Source organism: Erythrolamprus reginae, chromosome 3 (genome assembly GCF_031021105.1).
Source record: "Erythrolamprus reginae isolate rEryReg1 chromosome 3, rEryReg1.hap1, whole genome shotgun sequence".
NCBI classification, from domain to species: Eukaryota; Metazoa; Chordata; class Lepidosauria; order Squamata; family Dipsadidae; genus Erythrolamprus; species Erythrolamprus reginae.
In genome coordinates this window covers 29,907,077-29,921,351 of record NC_091952.1, presented here as the reverse complement: position 1 = coordinate 29,921,351, position 14,275 = coordinate 29,907,077, and the positions used below count along the sequence as shown (strand labels likewise).

At 36.3% G+C, this 14,275-nt stretch overlaps 1 protein-coding gene across 3 annotated transcripts; it reads right to left on the bottom strand.

The window, feature by feature from the left end:
- Positions 1 to 194: 194 nt before the first annotated feature.
- On the bottom strand, positions 195 to 12,318 carry TTPAL (alpha tocopherol transfer protein like). 3 transcript variants are annotated; one of them, XM_070744690.1, is made up of 5 exons: positions 12,233 to 12,318; positions 9,724 to 10,177; positions 8,984 to 9,177; positions 4,563 to 4,673; positions 195 to 3,102 (listed from the first exon to the last, which is right to left on the bottom strand). In XM_070744690.1, the coding sequence occupies exons 2-5, from the start codon at positions 10,160 to 10,162 to the stop codon at positions 2,827 to 2,829; spliced, it is 1,020 nt and encodes a 339-aa protein (XP_070600791.1). In that variant the 5' UTR covers positions 10,163 to 10,177; positions 12,233 to 12,318; the 3' UTR covers positions 195 to 2,826. The 3 variants fall into 3 exon arrangements, with proteins under 3 accessions (XP_070600791.1, XP_070600792.1, XP_070600793.1); XM_070744691.1 differs by lacking the exon at positions 12,233 to 12,318 and adding an exon at positions 12,109 to 12,211; XM_070744692.1 differs by lacking the exon at positions 12,233 to 12,318 and adding an exon at positions 11,999 to 12,052.
- Between the last annotated feature and the right edge of the window lie 1,957 nt (positions 12,319 to 14,275).

Sequence of the window (14,275 nt, the reverse complement as noted above, 5' to 3'; positions counted from 1 at the left end):
GAGAACTTCAACATGTAGGAAAGCAAGAGGTAGCTTGAAAAAGAAATTCCTTTTCACAAATTGCATTTTTTCATTTCAGATCTAATACAATTTTATGCATTTTCCTTTACCATTCTGTAAAGGCACTCTAATTGGACTTTTAATAGATCTGGACAGTCGCTTCAATGACATCAAACATTCATCGAAACAGCATGTTTATATATTAATGTTTTAATATTAAGATTTAATATCCACTCATGCAGACAGACAGTTCATTTTATAAAGTGCAGTATAAAAATAAATTCTCAAGGTATATACTCTAATTATGTACAGAGAGAGAATAAAACAGACCCATGAACAAAGCTGCAAAACTTAGCCATAGAAAACAAAGCACCTCAATTACCCTCTGGAAAAATTATTACCATTTTTCTACTTCGGATACAGGTTAACAACGGCAATTTGACATTTGTAACAAATTGCCAATGTCTTTTACTTAAGGCTTAGTATTCTTTTACCACATCTGCTTGGATTTTGTTTATAGAAGAACGAATATTAACAAAAAATATCCCTATGACCAAGATGCCAGACAATATGCATATTAACTAATTTCATTACGTTTAAACCATATATGCTTAATGATAGGCACAACATCAATGTCTTAGTTCTGTCAGCACTGCTTCTAAAACCAATTCTACAGATAAACAAGATAAAAGCATGGAGGACAATTTAGACTATGCATCTTAGAGGTAAATAACAGCCACAAATTTTACAGAATCTGCTATTCCAATATATCTGGGCAAAGAGATGTATAACAATAAAATATTTAATACAGGGAGGCAAACATTAAATTGTTACTCAGTTATTATTTAAATAAAGAGCTCTTTAGATTATTACAAAAAAATAAACATTAGGGAAAAAAGAACCATGGCATTTTAACTTTTTATATCATTCATTGTCAATTGAAACTGGGTAAAATATAGTTTAGAACAGAAATTACAGAAAATCTAGAAATTATAAGCTTCCACACTTGGCTAAAGAAAAAAATTCCTGACATGTTACACTGATTTATTAAACATTTTGATTCAGACTAGTTCCTTTATAAATGTTTCAATTTCAGATGCCAAAACCTGGCAGTTTTGATTTTTCTGCATAAAGAAAAGTACATCATTGTAACATATATTTTCTCATTTCTAAATTTGACCAGCACTTTCCTACAAGAACACATAACCAGAAAAGTATATCTTGTGCCTTCTTCTATATTTTGTGACTAAGAAAACCCCCCATCGATGTTAAATAAATCTAGCAAGTCAAGAGCAGCGTAGAAACCAGATTCATGTCTGTTTATATACTGTAAGCTATAATACCATCCTGGATTTGTATATTTAGAACTCTAATTGAAGACAGTCACACGACTAAACTGCTCCACTTTTTGGCAATAAGAGAAGCAAGTCACTAATTTAGAAAAACTAAAATACATTTTGGCACTGGCAGTAAAACATGATCAATCCACAGTGAACGTAATATTTACAGTAAGCACCAACTTTCTGGTCTTACTTGGCACTAGGCAAGAGCCTCCATTTTAGTTCCAACTATTTAAAAAGTGCAATGAGCTGCTACCTATGAGCAGCAATGAGTACAAAGTTCCAGCCTGTTACAATTCCAGCCTTGCATGCGAACAGTATGCCAAAGGACCTGCAACTTTAGTTAAATGAGGATCTAAAATTACATCATTAAATCCTAGTGAGGATCTAAAGTTACATCCTTTCCTATACAGTATATTTTATCCTAGAGGTGAGACTGTTGGCCTTAGGAAATGTAGCCAAGATTAAAACAGAACTGAGGTTCCACTGATAAGAGTGAATGAGAAGAAACCACCATTTACAAATGGAATATTGTGCTTGTAAAATGTCCTATGTGTGGTTTGCAGAGAACATTTCAAAACTTCTCTGTCCCAAAAATAAAGATATCTAAGCAAGTCACCTCTTTTCTTATCAGGTAAACCTTTTCAGCTATCATGTTTGTGTTCTTCCCCAACCTCTTCATGAGGAAGGTACCAATCAATAGTGCTATAGTGGTATGCAAAATTATGTGCCTTCTCAGTTGGTCCCATCTTATGCAAATTCAAGTATGGGGATAAAATTGGCTCATGGATTATTTGATGCTTTCTTTATAAAAGAAAAAAAAGAACATGTGCTTTTAATAGAACATCAATAGCTAATTGTTTCTTGCAGAAACCATTTTCAAAGTGTAACACTCCCTGCAGTATACAAAGCTGCATTTTTTAAAATAATGCTGAACTTTATAGATGGCAACAGAATAAGAACTGGCTATCTCTTAGATTAGTTTGTGGCAGACAAAACATCTAGCCGACTATCCTTGTATTATATAGATCACATTTCTTTCTTTCTCTGCAGAGCTAGCATTATGTTACTGCACTTCTTAATTTGTACATCATTTTTGCCCCCTTCAGCCTGAGAAAGAATATAGTGCTTTGCACCTAAACCTGCTTATTTGGAAGCAAGTCCTACACATTTTATCGCAAACTTCCTTCCAAGTAATTGTGCTTAGGACCTTGTTAATCAAGTAGTTTTTCTTTAGCTGTGTTTATTTGTGGCATCTGAGTTGCTTTGGGTCAGTTACCACAGTAACATCCTACTCGCTCAAAACCTTTCCATTTGCCAGTGTGCCACAGAATCTCACTTTCTTACAACTCTCTTCTAGTTAAGATTTGCTTTGGTTCCAAAGTAAAGTAACATCCATCCACACCCACATATTGTAGAAGCATGAGAGAATTAATATTCCCTTTGTAAACAGCAAGGTGACAATTTGGAAGCTTTATCTGCTATACTAATAGCAGGAATAGAGCTGTGTTTTGAAGCTTCGCAAAGAGTCATCACGCTGCTTCTCATCTATCTCTTCGCTCATTAATGGATCATGTGGTGAGCAGTCACTGGAGAGGGGCAGATGTGAGACATCATACTTGAAGTCATCCTCTGATGCCAGCAGTAGCTCGTTCCAGGTAGAGATATCAAGCTTTCCTGCTGTGCCACCATATTCTTCGGGGAGAATTCGCGGCGGAAGGTTGTGATGAAGAGACCGCAAGTCTGACCCGTGAAGAAAAAACTGAGAAGAAAAGAACCATTTCAACATTGTTCCAATTCAAATTTCAAGTATTTTACGGGAGGAAATGATACAATTTCCCTTTTAAGCTTAGACAATTCAGAGTATTCCCCTATACTACAAGTATAATTGACAGAGGCCTTTTGAGATTAGACTGATATTCTTGAGCATCATTGGATAAATCTGAATATCTAACAATCTTTATTAACTTTTAAAGATAATTTTTCTTTAAACTGTCTCAGTTTTAAGCTATATCCTGTTGGATAAGCTTCATTTGGACAAACCACTGAACTCCATGAATAGGCCAATATTACTAATGTTTGGATGAAAAGAAAATCAGTTCAGATTTGAACTAATCTCTAGCGAAAGCAGTCTCTACAGAAGACCATTTCCAAAAACTGATGCAGCTTAATATTCACATGTATTATCTCCCTTTTAGAATGTCTGTACCTCCTGGATTCTTGCTTAATATACAATGATGTGTGGATTACCCAATGGAGTATTTTTAATCCTTTTCTGTTTTTTTTATAAACTGCCTTGCGGCGTTTAGAAATGTATGGTACATAAACTTGTGTAATAAAGATATGACTACACAGCAGTTACATATAGGAAAATCTATTTTATCAATGATTACATAAGCTTCAACTGACATATTTTTCGGTGTATAAGATGTAAAACGCACCTTAAATTTTGGAGAGGAAAAGAAAAAAGCTGATTGGGGTAGATCAGCCTCCTGGAATACCCCCAATCAGCTGTTCTCAGAGGTGAACTTTAGCAACAGGTTCATTGGTTGTGAGCTCTGCATCTTGCTTTTTTTTCTGCCTCTGAAACCTCCAGATTTTCACCCTCTTTTTTTGGGGAAAAGGTGCATCTCACACTCCAAAAAATACAGTATGTTGTATCTAATACAAATAGCAGTAATAAATAAACTAACTCAGTTTCTAATAGGAATATACTGCTTTTGGTGCCTAATTGCTTTCACAGGAACAGTTATTAGTCTTCACTATACAGTATAAAGGATATTTACAGAAATGTATTTAAAGATCTTTTCTGACTTTGCTGTAGAGAATTATATTGGGTTTAATTATAAACACCAAACAAAGGAATATCCAAATTTAGCTGCAGATGGTTGTAATTTGATTAGCTGCAGTAAAGGTTAAAATTAAAACCTGAATAGAACAAATGAGACATTTTTTTCCAGATGATGTTCAAACATCTGTTTCATTAATTCAGAATAAACGTTTTGAATTTTTATTAAATTCACTTTGCACACAGACTGCAGCTTTCCAAAAGTAACTACCTTACTGGATCAGACTCGCCTCTTAAGTCCAATTTTCTCTTTCCTACAGGGACAAGCTAATAGGTGTGGAAAGCCCATAAGCCACGCATACAATATAGCCTAGAACTTTTCCTAGTATCCCTATAAACATTATATATTTAATACAGCTTTATTGATTACTTACCCTATTTGCTATTTTTTCCTTTAGAAATGGTTTGAGAATAGCAAAAATGCCTTTGAATATGCGAGGTTCGTTTATGATATTGACAGCTTTTATTCTAATTGGAAAGCCATCCTAAAATTTAAAAAATGCAATATCATTTATAAAGATAAGTGTTTAAAAATAACTGTATTGGATTTCAAAACAAACTCATTCAGTCTTAATTTGTTTATGTAAAAATATTTTAACCACTATGTTACATACACATTTCCACCATAAATTCTGAGTGGAATAGAAACTGTTTGTTTCACAGAGAAATTCTTGGCAGAAAGTGTGTTTCTCAAGAATAACAAAAGATTTTAGCACAAAGCTTTCCTGCACAAATAAGGTATTCTTCCTTTCTTAGTGAAGTCACTACAGGAGGGGCATTTCTCATATCAACATAAATATTTCTAAATGTATTAAGCTGAAACATTTTATGGATCATCTAAAACATGAAATATTACCCTAGGCTGGCAGAAGTAGGGTGTATAGCTATATATATATATATATATATATATACACACACAAACTTTGTTTGAAAGCATCTGTCTGATCTTATAAACTGCTGTTCAAAGACAGGGCTTTTAGGATTAATATGTTAAAATACTATTTATTACTGTCTATATTAATGAGCACCAATTAACACATCATAAAACTTGTAAATAATACAATGCATCACTAAAGAAAAGGTCCAATAGCATGCATGCATTTAAAACACAGAATTTTGCATTCCAATTATTTTCATATATAGTGCAATTGAAAAGCATATAGTATAGGTAGACCTTGCTTGCTTACTAACTGCCTCATTTAGTGACCAAAGTTAAGACTATTAAAAAACAGCTCTGTGACCAATTCTGACATTTATGACAATGGCAATATCTCACGGTCACATAATCACCATTTGTGTGCCCCACAATTGGTTTCTAACAGAGTTATGGGAGAATGTGGAAGTAAAATTGCAAACTGCTGTCAGGTGATGTCTTGCTTAATGACCACCACCAAATGGGAAGTGAGGATAGAAGTCTGTTGCACTCATGAATTCCCACTCAATGACCACATTGCTTACCAATAGAATTGCCAGTCTCAATTATGGTTGCTAAGTGAGGACTGCCTCTAGTTTAGAAACCATAATTTAAGTTTTGAACTGGAAGCAGAATTGTCTCTTGCAATAAACATGAATTATATCTGCACTATTTATTGATAAATTAATAGTGCAGATATAAGATATGTGCCTACAACCTGACAGGATATTGTTTTCAGTGGAATATGAAAAAAAAGTTCTGGGTATGAATTTTTCCCATTTTTCTGTTTTATATCCAATCCACACTCATAACTTCAAGGATACAGTGAAAATAAGCCCTCCCCTGAAAATACCATTTCTTCTGGCTGTTAGGGAGACAGAGCTGGAAATCAGGTAAGATGGCAAGAGAAGCCTCGTCTTGCACCACGTGCCCCAAAATAATAAGACCTCCCCCAAAATAAGGCCAAGCACTTATTTTTGGGTTCAAAAAAATATACCAGAGTCTTATTTTTGGGAAAACACAGTATTAATACTAGGGTCTTCCACACTCTCCCTAACTGGCTCCAAGATGGGTTGCTTTCCATTTTGTGGAGGGCTTTTTCTCACAACACAACATCCACCTTGAAGTCAACCTAAGGCTGGTTCAGAAGGAACTTAGTGATTGGAATAGCTTGAACTGCTGCAAGTGACTTCTGACCACATTTCGCACTGATGACCATTGCAGCATCCCCATGGTCAGGTGATTTACATTTGGATGCTTGATAATTGACAATCGACTTACAATTGCAAGTCTTACAAATGTAAGAGTTACAATCGAATTATATTTATGACAGCTGCAGTGTACCAGAGTCAGGTGATGCCCTTTTACAATCTTTCTTCTAAGCAAAGTCAATGGGAAATCAGATTCACTTAACGATTGTGATACTAATTTTAGAACTGCAGTGGTTCACTTAACAACTGTGGTGAGAAAAGTTGTAAAATGGGGCAAAACTCACTTAACAGGTTTCTCACTTAGCAACATAAATTTTGGGCTCAAATGTGGTCACAGGTTCAAGCCATCTGTACTGGAAATTGCTGCTTTTGCTACCTGAGAGCATCAAGTATCTCAAGGATGTAAGGCAGAGGTCTTCAAACTTGGCAACTTTAAGACGTGTGGACTTTAACTCCAGCTATGCTGGCTGGAGAATTCTGGGAGTTGAAGTCCACAAGTATTAAAATTGCCAAGTTTGAAGACCTCAAATGTAAGGAACATTATCAGGGGTGTGAGAAAGGGCCTATTAATATCTTATTCTTAATAACCAATTATCTTGATTTTGGCTTTTGAAAAACTTATATAAAGGAGAATGGCATAATATTCACTATACTGTACACATCAATCTTTTAACTGAAACTCTGCCCAGGAGCAATGTAAATCTTACTCTTGAAAGTCAGCAGAAGTGAGCAGGCAGAGAAACAACCGTCCATATTCATAAGCAAATAGGTGCTTGCTGCAAATGCAGCTACTATAATAATTACTAAACTTTTTCTTCCCAGTATCAAAACTAGTAACAATACTAGATTCAATTTATGTCTGCCACATTATGTAAGCCTAAAACTAATGCTTTATTTTTCATACTAGCAACATTCTTATCTATATTAAATTGACCAATACTCTGTTTTCTCATTGCCTCCTATCTAATATTTGGTATTTCCTAGGTACTTCCTCAGGATTTAAAATGTTTTTTAAAAGACAAAAATATAGGCAACCCCCAGATAAAATACACTGCTTATGATTCACTCTTTAGTTGACATTTATTTTATTAAATCACCATACTTGAGGCTAGTCAGCTATTCTTACAATACTTAAAATGTTAGACACTTAGCTATACACACTGGTTTATAAAATTGGGGACCAGTCTTAGAAGGAATGCAATAGTAGCTTACACTTTAGATTAAAGTCACAGGAAGAAACTGTTCATCAGCAGAATTTATTTAAAATATTTTACATTATGGGATGAGTTAATTTGGCCTCAAGCTTAAAGGTCTTTTTTTCTTTTTGTCAACACCAAGCAAATAGTCACATAGAAAACTAGAAGTTTTCTACAGAGCTAAAACACTCAGAGCTGTCATATCTACCTTTGGGTGAAAATATATAGACGGACAGAAATGTTAGACAACAGAGGATATTGGAAGTTAATGATGTTCTTAGATTGCTGGTTGCAGTGGATGCACTACACCAGGGCTGTGAAACTCCCGGCCCCTGGACCAGATGCGTTATGTTCTAGCCACGCCCACGCCTGGTTTAGCGAAGGAGGGAAAAGTCCCGATACGTCATGTGACACTACTGTGGCAACATAAGTTTGACAGCCCCGTGCTATGTGAATCCAGGCACAGCTGGAGAAGAAATATGCAGTAGAGAACCTAATAGTAGCAAACAAGCCCTGAGAAATCTACAGAATGAAATTGGCTCATGAAAAAAACTCCTGGATTTGGACAGGACATAGCAGGCATCAGTGAGAACAGCTTGCCAAAGGCCCTGAAATTCCAAAAAGCTCAAGAAAAACTTATTTTTCTCTTTTCCGTTCTTCTCTGTAGCCACGAAAGGGAAAGCAAAGAAGAGCCTATCTGGATTTGATTTAAATCAAGTTGATTTAAATCACTGGTAAAAAGGCTTGATTTAAATCAACTCGATTTAAATCATTTTTTTTAAGAGCAACTGTCATCTCTGTCCTGTGGCAACTCCTCCTCTGACCTGCTGTGGACTCACCAACAGTCCTAATATTGCAGAATAGACAGCCTCACGTTACATAACTAAGTTCCATTTCATGCTGAATAAACTAAATTATAAATGTATCCTAAATAGAAAACTAATTTTTACTCCAAAAGCATTTTATTAAAATAAATTTGATTTTAAAAAAAATCTGTTTTAAATTAAAAATATCAAATTTCTTTTCATTTAAAAAACCATAATTTTTTATCCAGCCTGAGCTAATCAGAGTACGAGGAACACAATAAGGCAATCAGGAAACTCTAAAAGGCTCCATACAGAGATGTCTTTATAGTTTTTTACACAATGGCAATTATATAAATAATCAGAAATTATTTATCTAAAAACCCTGTAACAAAAAATCATAGTTATATTTATAGAAGAAAAGTGTGCCTGGAAAGCTTCTGTTATTTTTCCCAACATCGACAGTAAGCTATTATGGGAAACACAACTATTAACTGTGAAATATTTTCCTTGCAGAAAATGATCCAAGCATTTATATTTTGAGTGATTCCCCCTCCCCCAGGACCTGATTTGGAAAAGCAAAAAAGTTATGTCTACATTTGCACCACTGAGAATCAGAAGAATCAGTAATTTATATTGTTTGATTATTTGATTGATTATTTTTCCTCTTACCTGGAGAATTCCTATCACTTTTTTTGCTATGAAGGGGCCAAAGTGAGATGCCTTAGATAAACTGATTCCTTTGTAGTCTGCAAGAATTACAATTCCATTCACTTGGGTCTCCTCAGACTGAATGAGTTTTTCTAATGTCAAGTATATGGCACGAATGTTTTCAGTAATTGGGTAATTACTTGGTGTCCATTTGTCTATGATAAATAAGAGAGAGACAGAAGTTAAAAGTTAACTAAAGAAAAACAAAATTCATTACAAACCTGAATATTTTTCTTTGCCTTAATAATTATTAATAATCCTGTAAAAATCTTTTGCTAAGTTCACATTACCTCTTACTTCAGAAAAAGCCTGTTGTTTTAGGAAACATAATTAAACAATCATATCGGATAAACTTTTCATAGTTGATAATTTTCCTATAAGAAAATGAATGCTGAGACTTACAGACTTATACAAATATACAAAGTTTATACAAATAATCTTCAGAACAATAGTTTTTTTTAGAATTATCTTACTTAATGAAACACTAGTAAACAAAATTATGTTAATTGAAGGTATAGTAATATGTACTGATATATTTATACAACAGGTATGGGGAAAAGAGGAGGAGGGAATGGCACATATAGTATCTTGACTGTATAAAATAAAGACAGGATATCAAATAAACAAACAATATAAAGGTGGGTATAAAATAAATAAGCAAGCAAACAAAAGATTCATCCATCTTAAAAAGTTAATCATACCTGGGCGAATACAGACAACATGGCGTCCTTCATTATCTAAATGAGAAAGCACAGTGACAAAGCCAGATTCCAAGACAGCCTTTACAGCAGATGGCTTCAGATTTGTAAAAACCTCAGGCCAACTTCTCCTACAGCAATGATAGTTCACAAGAAGCTGAAGTGCTCGATCATAATCAAATTTCCTTGCTCTAAGGAACCTAAGCAAGAAAGCGTCGTCTAGGCATGTTCCCAGATTAGGATAATCTTTGCACACCATGTCTCTGAGGGCTTGTACATCTCGAAGCCGCCACTCAGGTTTTTCCTGCAGCTCTTCACGTGCTTTGGCAATAAGCTCTGCAGACAGGGTACACACATAGGTTTTCTGAATTGGCAGGATCTCAATTCCTGACAGAGATCCCTCAGAGGGACTTCTAACGGTGCCATCACTATCTCCTGACATTGGTTAGAGAAATATCTGGGGGGAAAAACGTGACAAAATGCAGACAAAGAAAAATGACCAAGCTGATCACCAACTTTTACAAATAAAGTTTTGGACCATACTATACTATTATACTTATGTGGATAGGTTTAAATGTATCAAATAGCAGTTAATTCGCGTTTGCCAGTAACAATTTTTAACAGCAAACTTAATTCTATATATTTACAGGAAAGAAGGGGATATACATGATCATGGGGAAATTTATCTCCTAAATTCTCAATTGTTCAGAATATTTGGATTGGTCCTTAAATCTTTATTTAATTTTATTTATTTATTTGAGATGGGAATTGATAATTTACCATCCCAAGCAATGTAAGACTTACACTAAACACTTTCTAATTAAAGGAATTCTTGCAATTTCTGACTCTACATCATTTGTATTGACAACCTTGTACATGAGTTCATTTTCAAATGAATATGCGTAAAAGAGACTTGTTGTTAGCACATCATTTTGGCAACTCTGTTTCTAATTCTGTTGGTTCTGGCCCATCTGCTTAATTTCAAAAAGGATTTCTAAATTGAATCTTGGAGTTCAACTGCTTATCTTACACAATCAAAAGATTAATCTCTCACTTTTCCAGCACTTTGACTTAAATTATACACTTTTGCAGAACACATAGGAAATGGGTGGGGGTGGGGAGAACAGGCTAATATTTTAGCAGCAGCTGCTGAAAATTTCAGCTTTCAGAGATCTTCCTTGATATTAACCGGCTGGGGTTTCTCAGAAGATCTACTGTGCTACTGTGATATTTGAAGGCTGCTGGCAGACTTGAAGAAAGGCGAATTGCACATAGGCTATCTTGTAAACACTTCATTCTAAAATGAATGTATCTGTATCTCTTGAAAATTGCTTAGTTGGCCGAGGCCAAAAAAACTGTTTCCCGTATACATACATACAAATATACATACATATATACATATGACATGTTTTTGCTGATAATGAAAATGAATTTGACAGAAACAAAACATTACACACACACACACACACACACACACACACACACACAGTTGAATGACAGATGCCTATCACAACCTCCAAAACTGACCAGATCCGAACTGTGCTAGTCAGCTGAGCTGTTATGTGATGTGAAAAGATACTGTATTTCTAAAGTTTCTCCTCTATAGAAAGGCATTTCAGAACAGCCAGTTTAGTCTAATGCCCTGGTTCCCAACGCTCCACAAGGGGGCAATTTTATTTTTAATGGGGGCAATTGGAACCTTGTTTAAACCTAGTTAATGGCCTTTTAGGCTTCCTCCATGCAAGTACTGTACTGTAGTTCACTTTTATATGTTGGGGGGGGGGGGGGAGGCCTCAGGATTTTAGAGATGCTTAGGTGGCCAAAAAAATGTTGGGAATCACTGGTCTACTGGCTAAGGCATAGGCTAGAAAGCAGAAGGCTTGAGAGATTAAGCCCTGCCTTAGCGGTGGAAGCCAGTTGGGTGACTTTGGGCTTTGACTCACTCTTTCTCAACCCAACCCATCTCATTGGGTTGCTGCTGTTGTTGTTGTTGTCGGGGAACATAGGAGAAGGAAAGTGGGTCAGATATGTTCACTGTTTGGGGTTGTTGGCAAAAATGACGATACAAATAAATTAAATCAAATCTCCTAGCCAGCCACTGGCGAGGCGAATCTCCCCATAGTTCCATAGTCCTAACATAATGAAAGAAAGCAACCACTCCCTAACACTCCCTCCCCACAAAATCATTCGTACGCTGCCAGAAATAGAGATGATAATAATAATAATAATAACAACAACAACAATACTAATCCCTCCCTCCAATTAGTTGATCTCTGACCAGTTGATCTCAGTTGATCCAGAACCAAGCGCCATTGAACTCAATAGGATGCCTGCTAAGTACACCTCCCCAGGACGCGGCTGCAATGAATGCCCTACTTGGACGGTCACCTCCTTTCTAGGAAGCGAGCGGGGACCACGAGCCCCATCCCGCCGTTCCAAACGCAACGGGAACCTAACCACACTTGCGCATCCAACCAAACTAACAACCGCCGCGGTAAACACCGACACTCACCAAAACACCAACCCCACCACTAACCGGAAGAGACGGTTTCCAAGAGAACCTGAGCATAACCCGGAAACGCTCCGTCGGCCTCGCCAAGGCTCTTTCCGGTCGAGGCCAGAAAAAGGTGAGGAAGGCAGAGTGAGCATGCGTGGGATTTTCCGGCCGAAGCATCCCCCTCCCCCCCCCCCACATCGTAGTCTCTTTAATAAAGCAGCGGGCTCCAATCTTGGCCACTTTTAAGACTCGTGGACTTCAACTCCCAGGATTCCTCAGCCAGGTTTGCTTTGCTTTGCTTGCTGAGGAATTCTGGGAGTTGAAGTCCACGAGCCTTAAAGTTACCGAGGTTGGTCTATAGACCTGGTTTAAAGTGTCTATGGAGATTCTCAGTCATCCAGGTCATGGTTGTTCCAAAGGTGCTTTTTTTTTCAAGAGGCAGCTGGACTTTCTGGTTTTTCTTTGAAGGCGCTGAAGGAGCTGAAGAGGCTTCTTGGATGAGAAGCGAAACGTCTTCAAAGAAAAACCAGAAAGTCCAGGTGCCTATTGAAGAAAAAAAAGCACCTTTTGGATGTAGGTTTAAAACTGTAATTCTGGTTCTGATGACAACACTTAGCCGCGGTGGCTAGCAGAGATAGAATAAAGCAGAGACAAACGTTTTTTATTGAAACCTCTTGAAAACCAGACTTCTTGCTGCCGTGGTGAAAGTTTATGCAAACCATCGCGCATCCTTTCCTCTCCTAATGTACCCACGTATTCATAAAATATCATGTACTCATAACCATGTTTGTGCCTCTTATACTATTCACAATCATGTTTATACTTTGTCTGTATTCATACACAAGCTTGACCACCCCCACCCCCAAAGAGTTTAACTGAAAAGCCAAATGCCAATTGAGACCTTTCGTTGAACTACAAATTATAAGAGACGAATAAGAGTTGGTGCCAGATCGATTTTATGCATTTATGCCTTTATTGCGTTTATCAAAATCTACCCCTATTTGCACAGCACAATATGAACTGCAAACCAATATATCACATTTTCTCCTAAGGTGGTTTTTTTTAATCGTGTAGTGTGTTTTAGCTCCTTTAACTACAAATAAATGGGACATGAAATTACAGGTTATAGTGAATTGTTTTAACACTGATATAAGATAATATGGAGATTAGCTTTGAGATCTTGTGGACCTGTACAACTCTCAGAAAGTCATTTTTAATGGTTTGTCTTGATGGATTGGCTGAAAAGATTTAATGGTTTAGCTTGAAGGTTTTTATATATAACCATGCAGTACATCTCTGTATCTATCGTAATATCGGAGTTCATTTTTTCAAAAATAGAAACCTATGAAGCGAAATACTTATTTTTACTGCTGCTACTACTACTACATAGAGTCCTTGAAGTATGACCACAATTCAGCCCAACATTTCCATTGATATGCAACACAGTTGTTAAGCAAATTTTGCTCCAACTATTGCCATAGTTGTTAAATGAATCACTGCATTTGTAAAGTTAGTAACATGGTTGTTAAGTGAATTGGGCTTCTCCAAAGACTGCAACTATCATCAATATGAGTCAGTTGCCAAGCATCCAAATGTTGACCATGCTCAAGCTGAAGAAGCCTCTTGAATGAAAAGCCTCTTCTTAAAAAAAAACAACCCTCCAACATTGTTAGTACTAAAACTTTTATAGCCCAAATGAGGTGGTTGATTTGCAGAACAGTGCTGCACAAGAGGTACTACTTCAAAGAGTTGAAGGAGTAGAGAAAGCTTGCAGAAGATATTTAATCACTGCTGAACAAATAATCTAGCAATAAAGATAACTTACAAACGTGGGAGCAAATGCAGAAGACTAACACAGTTGTTAATTTTCAGAAAGGCAAAACAAAACTAGAATTGCTATAGATACGAACGAGATTAGAGGAAAATAGTCCGCCCAGAATTCGTTTTCTTGTCCAAAAGCTGGCATCCTGGGAGTTGTAGTTCCCTACTTCCTGGTAAAGGAAGGCTCTTCCAAGATCTTGACTGGTTGCATATCTAAGGTTATCATAACCCTAGATA